Source organism: Apodemus sylvaticus, chromosome 14 (genome assembly GCF_947179515.1).
Source record: "Apodemus sylvaticus chromosome 14, mApoSyl1.1, whole genome shotgun sequence".
Classification (NCBI taxonomy): Eukaryota; Metazoa; Chordata; class Mammalia; order Rodentia; family Muridae; genus Apodemus; species Apodemus sylvaticus.
The window spans coordinates 729,449-741,220 of record NC_067485.1 but is presented as its reverse complement, the minus strand read 5'-3'; the positions used below and the strand labels follow the sequence as shown (position 1 = coordinate 741,220).

Here is an 11,772-nt window from a genome sequence, read left to right as displayed (position 1 = left end):
GGAACTCAGAATTCTGGAATAAAGAAATCCTCATGCTATTGCATCGAGACCATTTCTTGCGAGTGATTCGGGTGTCACCTTCCGGGGCATGGGGTGCTGGGGCACCCTGGGTTTTTGGGGTCTTACATAAGCAGAACTTTAAGGTGTAGGGTATGGTTTGAAAAAGTCCTGGGGATAATTCCTGTACAAAATCATTGAAAGTCAAAGACAAAATGGCACTTATAGCTGAGAAACTAATTCTTTAGTACTCCCTGTGTTTTAACATCATTTCTGGTTCTTCTCATAACTATTTTAATTAAGCAGTTCACAAATCAATATTTCAAAAGTTTCCATTTCTCACCAACTTCAGTGGGCTCTTTTTAATAAAATTTAAGTGCTTGAAAACCTTAGTTTTGTCAGGGAGTTTTCAGATTGATTCAGACTTGCTAGGACAAAATCTCAACATTACTGTTGTGATGAGAAACAAGACAGGTGTCTTAGTTTGAGTTTTATTATGGTGGTGAAGAGATAACATGACCACACTAAATCTTATAAAGGAAAACATTTAATAACTAGCTTACAGTTCCAAAGATTTAGTCCATTATTGTCATGGTGGGAAACAGGTTGGCATGCAGGCAGACATGGTGCTGGAGAAGGAGCGGAGAGTACTAATTCTTGATTCACAGGCAGCAAGAGTAAAAGTGACTTGAGATTCTGAGACTTTAAAGCCTCCCCCCTCCTCCCACAGAGACATGCTTCTTTCAACAAGGCCACATCTCTTAAAAGTGACACTTCCTGTGGGCTAGGCATTCAAACACATGAGCCTATGGGGGCCACTCTTACTCAAACCACCACAGCAGGCACTCATTTTTCTGGAGACTTTGTTGGCCATTGGTAGAAACTGAAGGGATCTGCAATCCCAGTTTTTTCCCCAGAGCATGGTGGTAGGTCCACTAAATGCAATAGCAGTTCATTATGTGAAGAGTCAGTTCCATGAGGGACCTATCAGAGTTTCACAGAACCTCCCTCCCCATCTTTCCATCTACCGATTTCCATCTATTACAAGTCAGGTATTATCTCCAGAGGCATCACCCTTCACCCATTTACAACAGATTCCTAACAACTTTTGAATGTGTCTAGACTGTCTTCTGAGGACAACTCCTGGGACAAGTCACAGAAGCAAACTCTTGAGGTGGGGATGTGGCAATAGTTTCAGAACTTTCAGTTGAATTAAAAAATACCTAGAAAATATGGGTGAAGCTTCAAAAGTGTAGTCTTAGTACCTTCTCCATTTGATTCTTTTTTTTTTTTCTGGTTTTTCGAGACAGGGTTTCTCTGTGTAGCCCTGGCTGTCCTGGAACTCACTCTGTGGACCAGGCTGGCCTCAAACTCAGAAATTTGCCTGCCTCTGCTTCCCAAGTGATTCTTTTCTTTAAAAAATATTAATTCAGTCAAATTCTTTAGCAAAGACTTGATGTGCCAGTGTGTGGCGCCTCCACTCTGTTAGAGAAGAGAAGGGATCAGAGGAGCAACTATGGGAGTAGAGGAGCAGGAAGGGGGGTAGAGCTCATGAGTAAAAACAAAACAAACAAAACAAACCCCCAAGGTTCCAAGCAAAACCTGCAGTGTCATTGCTTTGGAAAGCCTTATTTCCTGTCTTTTGGGGCTGAATACTCACCAGGAGAACCACAGGCAAATACAAAAACTCTTCATGATCCAAGGTTCTGTATTGTTCATAAAAGTGGAAGAGAAAGTAGATATATTAAGTTCCTCTAATAATGCATTTTTTGAGCAGAATACCTATTGTCTTTCCAAATGAATTCTCGTTGTCCTTTGTGATCAAATTCACTTTTGATCATTTTCAAGAAGTCATACCTTTTAAAGTTTTTTTTTTTTTTTTTTTTTTTTTTTTTTTTTTTTTTTTATCATCTCCCCAGAGGGAAAATGTCATTTAGTGAAGCTCTTAGTGCCTAAGGTTTCTAAGTGGAATGTTTGTGTCATTCTGATGCAGGAGAAACTTGAAATAATAAAAACTGGTGCTATCAAGGACTTACTGATAAACTTGCTTAGGAAATATTAAGGTATGCAAAGAAGAAGTTATCTAAAGAAGCACTGCCTTCATATGACTGTACTGTAAATGGTATACTTATTAGACTTAGAAACTGTAGGAAAGAAAGCTTTGTACTATAAAGTTTAGGATTGCTGAGAACTTTTTGTTAATGTTTATTCATCAAGATTGACCTCTTCTAAGGCTCCATTCCCATAACAAAAGGAGATAATCCTGATTTATAATCAGCCATTAAGCACCCCCACCGCAACCCCCCCCCACACACACAAAGAACAGGTTTTTAAGGAGTAGCTCAGATGGACAGCACAGGGTTAAAACCATCATCTGCGATTGGTCTGCGATTAAGTCCATTGTAGGAGAAGCATAATTCTGTCAGGTGGGCAAGATTAACCTGGGTAACAGCTGTTGGAAAAGAGCAACAATTAAGAAATAATCCTGGCTGGATCTTTGCTGTGTTAATCTCCCATCTGCTCAAGTAGGCAGACTTGAAGTCTCCTGTCTCCATTTATATTGTTCAAATTGTAACCTGGGGCTGGGAACTGAAAGAAATTTAAGCATGACAGCATAAATAATATGCATAAGCCTAAGGTGTATATAAACTAATGAAATCTCTTTACTGCCAGTTTCTCTTTGGGCATTAGCTAGAGTTAGACATGTGCTAAATTGAAGTTTTTTTCTTTATTAATTTCTAAGTGGGTGGAGTAATTCCTCACTGGGAAGGCATACTAATACTATAACAATAGGTCAAGCTTATTTTCTTCTTTGAGAACAAAATTTTGGGGAAACTACTTTTGATTTTCTATCATAGAAGGGTGTGACTTGCAACTAACTTCTATATATCTGAAGAATGTTTAGGATTTTCATTACAACAGCAGGAGTACTGAAAACAGACTTTAGTTAGCTTATTCTTAAACATTTGTTTTCTGACAAAACTTTAAACATGTACATTCACATAGTTTTGATCTAGCAATTAGTAAGGATTTATTTTCATTTATGTTATGTTAAACCAGTACAGAATGAACTTACCGGCATACATTTGTGCAAATTAGGAAAAATTACCTTATAATTTTGTTTATACAACTTCCCTTAAAATAATTATTTTATTTCAAAAATGAATTTATTTTTATACAACTTCCCTTAAAATAGTTTCCCTATTATATCTCAAAAATGGATTTATTTTCAAATAAAAAGACAAAATCTGAAAGTCATCTTGGAAGACTGTTAGTAGATGACTTATCAAGGCAATTTGATGATTTAGTTTGCTGTCTTGCTGAAAGTATGGTACAGTGGGCTGTGGTAATTTATCCTCTTGAACCCTGTGAAATTCCAGCTTCCAAAGTTTTCTGTGAAATAAGAGATGTGCCTATAAAAGTTATAGTGACTACATGGTGCTTATATTGGCTAATAAAATATAACTATGTTTTTGTAGACAATGTCCTCATTCTAAGAAGGCTCATGAAAAAACCCACAAAGCATATATTATTTATGAAGTTGTGTCTCCCACATATTACCATATACATAAGCACGCATATATGCATAATATGATATAAATAGAAAATCGCCCACCACATAAATATCAATGAAAATGAGAATACTAAGAGCAGACTTAAGCCAGAGGAGACTTATATTCCCTCTTTCAAAAATAGCACAAATGAGATAGAAATTCCATTATAAACTGTTAATGTTGAAGTGGGATATTTCACACTTTCCCAGATATGAATGAGCTGTTCAACCTCGTTAGTCCTTGGCAGGCAATCAGTATCTGGATCCTGGTGAATGTAGCATGATTGACTTTACTATATCTGGTACAAACTAGTTCATTTAATTACCAGACAACACTGCCTCATTATTAGTTCCTGCAACTGTCTCCATGAAATTAATTCCATCCTCTGTTTTTAATGTGTATAGAAACCCTAGTGAGGCATACTTCAGTTATTAGTACATATTCAATTTGTAAGAATCTATGAAAATTTGTTCCTATGATCATAAACTTGGGGTTACAGTGGTATGTTTAATGCAGATCATGTAAGTGCTGTCTTTTCTTGGAGTTAGCACCCTTCAGTTTACACTATAAAACTGTACAGAGGGGATAATAATATACAGTATTTATGCCCAAAGAAATTCCAACTTTGGAAAAGGAATGGGGGCTTTCAGCTGGAGCTAATTTATCTAATAAATTGAAAAGATATTCTCTACCTATTTGGTATAGTCATAGAAATTCAAAGCATATTGGTAACAACTTTTAGAAAAATAGAAATACAGATTAAAGAAAAGCTGACAGATTCTTTCAATAATTGGGAGTAAATAAGCTCAGGATTATATTGTACTTGGGTGATGTTGAGTAAGAAACAGTATATATGGCTATAAATTTAGTTTAAAACATGATCATAATTTATAAAAACCTATAATTACAAATTACAAAGAAAACAGCATCCTTCCTCAGTGGCTATTCACTATGCATCCATCTTGTTATCTATTAATTTTCTGTCCCATTACAAAAACTGAAATTAAAATTTCATAACATTCAATACCAGTTTCAACTTTGAAATTTATCAAAATGATTAGAAGCAGTTGGCTAGAAAAAAGCAGTGCACCAAAAATATTTCCAGGCCTCTCTTTAAGTTGCTGTCATTTTTTTTTTTTACAGGGCAATTGACCCTGCATTCCAGGACCATGGAGATGTAAGCTAAATAGTTCTATTTTATACATGTTGGCAGAAGAGCAACAAAGAGATTCCAGATAAGCTTTCAAGTAATAACAACAATAACAACAACAACAGCAACAACAACAACCAAAACCAAAACCAAAATTGTTTAATGTTATCTGAATGAAAGTTCTGTCCTATTTTCTAATCAGGACCATAGCTTGATGGCTACTTAGTTTCTCAGCTAAAATTCATAAGTGTTACACAAATTAAAGCCCACCTGGGGAAACTACTACACCATGATTAATAACTCCATTCCCTTGCTGGTAATTTGCTAGGAGGGAGAGTTTTGCTGAGGAAAGGAGCCAGTCTCCTGGAGACTGACTGACACTGTTAGTTCTCTGTAAGCTGGTGCTGGGCACTCCCTGGTACAGGAAGAATGGGATTGCCAAGAGTCGGGCCAGCCATAGCCATCTAAGGAGAGGACTTCTGTTTCAACTCATATTTCACTTTTGAGAGCAGACTTAGCACTCTTCAGTTTTTGAAACTGTTGACTCATCTTTTTGGTGTAATCTTCTCTGTTGATGAACCCATATGGTTATAGCAGACACACAGAGCAAAATAAACATCACAACTGCTGTTATTCCTGGAGAGAGAAAAGGAAAAACACAAATTAGAATATTAAACCAGAAATGTTCCTGTCTAAAGGAAGAACAGGGACAAAAAAATGGAACAAAGAGTGAAGGAAGGGCCAACCAGGGACTACCCCACCTGGGGATACATCACGTTTGCAGACACCAAACCCAGCACTGTTGCTGTGGTCAAGGGGCTTGCTGACAGGAATCCAGTGTGGCGGTTCCTTGAAAGGTCTAGACAGCAACCGACCATCATCAAACCGAGTTCAGGGAACCTGGTAGGGGAGCTGGTGGAAGGACTGGAGAAGCAGGGAGGGCTGCAACCCTTCTGGAAGAACAACATAGGCTGGCCTGACCAACCAGTTCTCCCAAAGACTAGACTACCAAACAAGGAGTGTACCTGGAGGGATCCATGATTCCATATACTTATGTAGCAGAGGATGGCCTTGCCTGACAGCAATAGGAGGGGGAGACCTTTGGTCCTGGGGAGGTTTGATGCCCCAGCGTACAGGGATGCTGGAGTGGTGGGATAGGAAAGTATAGGTGGGTGGGGGAGTACCCTCATACAGGCAAAGGGGAGGGGAAGGGCAGATGTAGAATGGGGGATTGGTGGAAGGGTAACAGAGAAGTGGGATATCATTTGAGATATAAACAAATGAAATGATTAATAATAATAATAATAAAAGGAATACTGAGCCCTGAGTAGAGGTGTGGCTGACAGCATTGATTAGTATGTTAGATTGAACAGAATCAACACTGTGTCATATACTGGAGCTCCAAACCCCAGGAATTTATGGTCATATACTTCTATAACAGTTTGATGCCTTTCTCAGTTATTACTATTTGGGGATAGACTTTTTGAACTTCTACCCTAAATATGATTATATTTGAGCAAATGTTCTTTGATTTAAAAGAAGATAGATATACAAAGTTTAAGCCCTTCAGTAAACTGGAGGGAAGTTTTAATTTAAAAAGTATCTAGTTCTTAACACTAAAGTAGTATAAATGTTACTGTTAGTCTAATTAAATAGGTGCATTTTACTGATGTGTGTGTTGTGCAAATGTGTTTGTATCATAATATACATGTTCAAAAGACAATCTTGAGTGTAATTGCTTGTCTTCTGCCTTGTTTTCAAGACTGGGTATCTCATTGTACATTGCTGTGTATGTCAGGCTAGGTGGTCCCATGTATTCTTCTGTCTCAGCTTCCTTTAGGAATTTAAGGATTATAGACATGTGCTACTGTCTCGGTCTTTTTTTGTTTGTTTGTTTTTTTGGATTTGTTTTTTTTTTTTTTTTTTTCCGAGACAGGGTTTCTCTGTGTAGCCCTGGCTGTTCTGGAACTCACTCTGTAGACCAGGCTGGCCTCGAACTCAGAGATCCGCCTGCCTCTGCCTCCCAGAGTGCTGGGATTACAGGCGTGAGCCACCACCGCCGGCTGTCTCTGTCTTTTAGGTAGGTTCTGGAAATGGGAAATCAGATCCTCATGCTTACATAGTAAATGCTTTAATCTACTGAGACATTTCACCAATCTATGAAATTGTCTTAAATACCATCTATGGTACTATATTTTTGAGATGGTAGTATAACAATAGACAATCTTTATTACTAAAAATGATTACAGGGACATTTATTACATTTATGTGGAAATTTGAAAATCAGGTATAAATGTTCCAAACCCCTGAAACCTCACGAATAACAGTGACTCTCAGACCTAGTTATACATGGAATCAGCAGGAAGTCAGGGAAACTGAGTGGGAGACGTCATGCCCACTAATCAATCTTACGTTATAATCCGCAGGTAGTAAACTAAAGCACAAGCCATGACTTAATTACTTGTAGTTCTGCCAGCACAGTTACTTTCATATTAAGAACTTTATTTTGTAACTGTTCTTTTAGAATTACGAGTATTACACTAAGAATGTCTAGAGAAGGCAATTCATAACAAGAAAAATTAAAATGCCTTTAATCCCAGCACTTGGGAGGCAGAGACAGGCAGATTTCTGAGTTCGAGGCCAGCCTGGTCTACAGAGTGAGTTCCAGGACAGCCAGGGCTACACAGTGAAACCCTGTCTCGAAAAAAAAAATCAGCAATACTCAAACACAGCTCTTTGACCTCACCATTGAATGTTGACTCATTTTCTACTGTAATACTTGCTATCAAAGTAGTAATAATGCAAAGGTCAGATTGACTTAAGTCCTTTTACCTCCAATGATCCCAGGGTCACTCTTGTCTGTGTTAGGAAGGGGCTGTCTAACTTCTGTAGATCCAGAACGACCTGCAGAAGAAATGGGGAGAGAAGCAGAGGACTTGGAAACTCTGCCAGAAGGAGCAGATCACAATGTGTGTGAGTGTGTGTGTGTGTGTGTGTATGTGTTTGTGTGTGTGTGTGTATGTGTGTGTGTGTGTGTGTGTGTGTGTGTGTATAGGGAGGCTGGGGCCATAGGGGACTACACACACCTGCACCTATAGAGGGCCCTGGAGACAGTTTCCTCACTGCAGAGCCAGTTGTGCCTTCTGCACAATGAGCTGCAGTGGCCACACCGCCTTGAATAGTGACTCTGGCCCAGTTCTGATTCAGTGCAGCCTTCAGTGGGACTTCCAAGCCAAATCTCACAGAAGAGAGGCAGCCTGTGAAGCCCTGAGCAGCTGCCTGCTGCGTTTCCGGGTCAGCATCCAGGGGTTCTGCAGGCAGGAGATGGGGACATGGTCAGGATTAGGGGCAGAACTGGAGCAAGCATCCTTCTGGTCATGAGCTCCTGGAAAGTGCAGCATTTTGTTGTTAGACCATGCTCACCAGAGGCAGCTTTTTAACCATAGTGGCTTCTAGAGGCAATGCTAGCTTTGTAATAAGCTCCGTAGAGGGACGATCTTGACCTTTGCTTGTGTATTGCAGTGGATTATAGCTGTGCACTACCACACCCAGTTTGAAATTAATCAACCTTAGTTCATTTAATTTCTAAACCAGATAGATCATTAAAACACAGTTAATTTTTAAAAATTATATTTATTTATTCATTTTTTGTGGCACATGCATGCTGTGGTAGTCAGAGGACAGCTTTCAGAAATCAGTTCTCTCCTTCTGTCATGTGGATCTTGGGGATGGAACTGAGGTTGTCATACTCTGTTAAAATATAGTTTTAGTGGAACTCAGAGCCAATGATTTTTCCTGGAGTAAATTGACTCCAGGAAATGGGGACAGAACTCTGGAAATACTAGTTCATTGTTTTGACTTATCTTATTCAGTCTTTTTGTTATTGTTTGTTGTTTGTTTATTGGAGGTAAGGTCTCACTATGTAGCCTCTATTGTCCTTGAACTCACAGAGATCCACCTGCTTCTGTCTCCCAAACATTGGAAGAGAGGAAGCAGGAGAGAGTTAGGGGCTTTTTGGATGGGGAAAGTGAGGGGCAAGATGTAGCTACTAGTGTCTCCTGGCTTATATGGAGAATCTGCCATAATTTAGATTTAGTATGGTTTACAAGATTAGGATTCTAGTTCCTGTGCCCAGAGATTGAGTTACCATTGTTTCTGAACTAAGTTTGTGTGGTGTTTTCCTTCATATAAAGGTCCAACTAGATTATGGAGAGAAAGGTATGGTTGCAAAGCGTGGATTTGTCAGATGTGCATCACATAGGCCTTGGGGGTTTTGAAGCATAGGGCTGGTGTGGTAGTGACCTGCTGTAGGAACTTAGAGAGCTGGGTAGAGAGATTTTGGAGCTCTGAGTCAGTCTCCATGAGATTAGACTAGGCCAACCAGCCTGCTGGGACAGAGAATAGCTAGGTGTAGCATGGGAATTTGATCTTTTTAATATTTTCTGCAATATGTATTAGCTTATACTTGTTAGTTTTTGGCATAGCACTTCTTTTTCAACATTGCAAGATTTTTAAACACTGTTATGACAATTTAATCCATTCACATTTAGTGTAGTGACTGTAACAAAAAAACAAACTTTCCTGGCCTCTCTGCTCATTCAACTTGTGGTCCTGCCTCCAGATTCCTTCTAGTTCTTCTTTTCTGCTTTGAAATATATTCTTGAATACATTTACCTTTGCGTAGATATCTTATGTTTTCTGTTAACATTCTTAGAGTAAGTGTAGACTTTGGGCCAAAGAAATAGATCTCTAATCATTGAATTTGGAAGATCAGCATTTGAGAAAGTAGGTAAAATGTATTTTAGGTAGGGCTGTTTTCCTAGAGCACTGTCATGTATAATAGGTCCTAACAAGGTACTACCTAATTGAATTAAAATAAGTAACTAGAGAAATAAGAAAATGGACAATTTGGACACATGGAACCATTGTGAGTCAATCAAGTAAAATTAAGTAAAATAAATAATTCAATCCCTATAAAAAACAGATATATCCAAAGAAGATGATACAGGGCAGCAAAGAGGCAGGACATGTTCATCATCACAGAAAGTTTCCAGCATTTAAAGATCTTACATCAGAAATGGTCCTCACTGGCTCCCAGGTAGTAAGTTACTTTAAGAACGTCTCACTTTTCTGTTAAAGGCATGTTTACAAATAATTTCGTCTAGGTGACTTACTTTAAGTTAAAGAAAGGTTAACTCATATATTTAACCCTTTATCTTCCTATAAAAATGTAAAATCTCATATCTCACTGAATTTTAAAGATTTCTGTTGTGGTTTTACCTGTGATATGGGAAAGACAGGCTGTTTTTTAGTGTTTTTATCAAGTATCAAGCCTTGAAGGCTTCTGAACCATATAAAACTGCAGGTCTGACACCATAGAGCCCAAGGATACCCATGAGAGTCCTGCAACACTAGGACCATGGAGGTTCACCCTCCTCTCAATGCCTACTACAACAAGAACATCCAGGGACCAAAACCATCCAGATGGCTAAATGTCCTCAAAAGAACACAATCACTAAGAGTCAGGGCAATACTGGCACCTTCAAAGCATAGCTACTCCACTACAGCAAGCCCTGGATATCCTAACACATGATTGAAAAACAAGAAAATGACCTTAAATCCAATCTTATAAAGATGATAAAGGTCTCTGCAAGTTTTTAATCAAGTAAACCAAGAAATACAAGACTGGATAGCACTTTATCAGGTTATTGTTATATCTTGTTGTAAATTAAAGGAACAAAAATACTCTGAACTATAAGTTGTAATATAAAAGTATAATCTTGCTATAATTATTAAGAGATTTGGAAGTAGCAAAATACTTGCAGCAGAATTCATCCTAAAATAGTTGTTTAAAATATGAACTGATTTATTTATTGCTCTTTTGATTATTATTTCTATTTCAAAGTATTAACAAATAGAAAAGCTGAATATTCTTAATTTAGGGGGAGTCATTTACATCTGGTTATATGCTTCCTTGTGTAATTTTAGTTTAAATTTTTTGTTTGTTTCTGTTTTGGCTCTCATTATACAAGCAGGATAGCCTCAAACTTGTTATCTTCCTGACTAAGCTTTTCAAGTACTGAGATTATAGGCATGTACCCCATACCTAGCTTTGTGCCTAATTTTTTTCAAATATACTTTATTTGTGTGCGTGTGTGCATGTGTGTGTGTTAGTGTTTCTATTTCTTTGATAAAATTCCATGACCAAAAGCAACTTGGGGAAGCAAGGATTTATTTCATTTTCTACTTCTACTTCACAACCATTATAGGAGTTAGGGCAGAAATCCAAGGTAGGAATCTGGAGGCAGGAACTGAAGCAGAAGCCATGGAGGAGTGCTGCTTACTGGCTTGTTCCTCAAGTGTTGCTCAGTCTGCTTTCTTCTACCACTCAGGACCACTTGTCAAGGGGTAGCATTGCCTGTAGTAGGCTAGGTCCTCCTTTATCAATTAACAATCCAGAAAATGCTCCACAGACTTGCCCACAGGAGATCTGATGGAGGCATCTTCTCCACTGAGGTTCCTCTTCCAAGACAACTTGTGTCAAGTTTACATAAAATTAACCAGGACACCTTGGAAGCCAGAAGATATTTGATGTCCTAGAGCTGGAGTTATGGGCAACTATGATCACCTGAATAGAATTGTAGTGCTGGGAACTGAACTCAGAATTGTAGTGCTGGGATTATAGATATGTACTGCTGTGCCCAATTCAAACTAGATGTATTTCTTTACAGAAAGATCCTATCCCTTGGCTATCATTATATCAAATTTAAAGTTAAACTGGGTTTAAAATGTTGCCTTGTCTGTTCCATAACCAATTACTACATCTTCCTTCCATATAATAGGCAGTTACGAATTTGATTTAAAATCATCAAGGGCATCTGACCTAACAGATTTGGATGGAGCCCATTCTGTATTTATCTGTTGGAAAAATTGGTAATTTCTTTTGCAACTTCAGTGCACAGGTAGTTTTATTACTTGATAGGAGTCTTTTGTAGAAAATATTAAATCTCAGTCAGGGGAGTTTCTACCCCACTTTTGACTAAAGACACACAACTTTAATATTTACAATAA

General features: G+C 38.2%; 1 protein-coding gene across 1 annotated transcript in view; it reads right to left on the bottom strand.

The window, feature by feature from the left end:
• Positions 1-5,215: 5,215 nt before the first annotated feature.
• The window catches only part of LOC127665192 (contactin-associated protein-like 3), a 171,633-nt gene continuing 165,076 nt past the window's right edge, over positions 5,216-11,772 (bottom strand). The window contains exons 21-23 of the mRNA XM_052157625.1: positions 7,788-8,012; positions 7,534-7,605; positions 5,216-5,337 (exon numbers count right to left, since the gene is read on the bottom strand). Coding sequence (XP_052013585.1) covers positions 5,216-5,337; positions 7,534-7,605; positions 7,788-8,012 — 419 coding nt within the window. The remainder of the gene's footprint in view (positions 5,338-7,533; positions 7,606-7,787; positions 8,013-11,772) is intronic.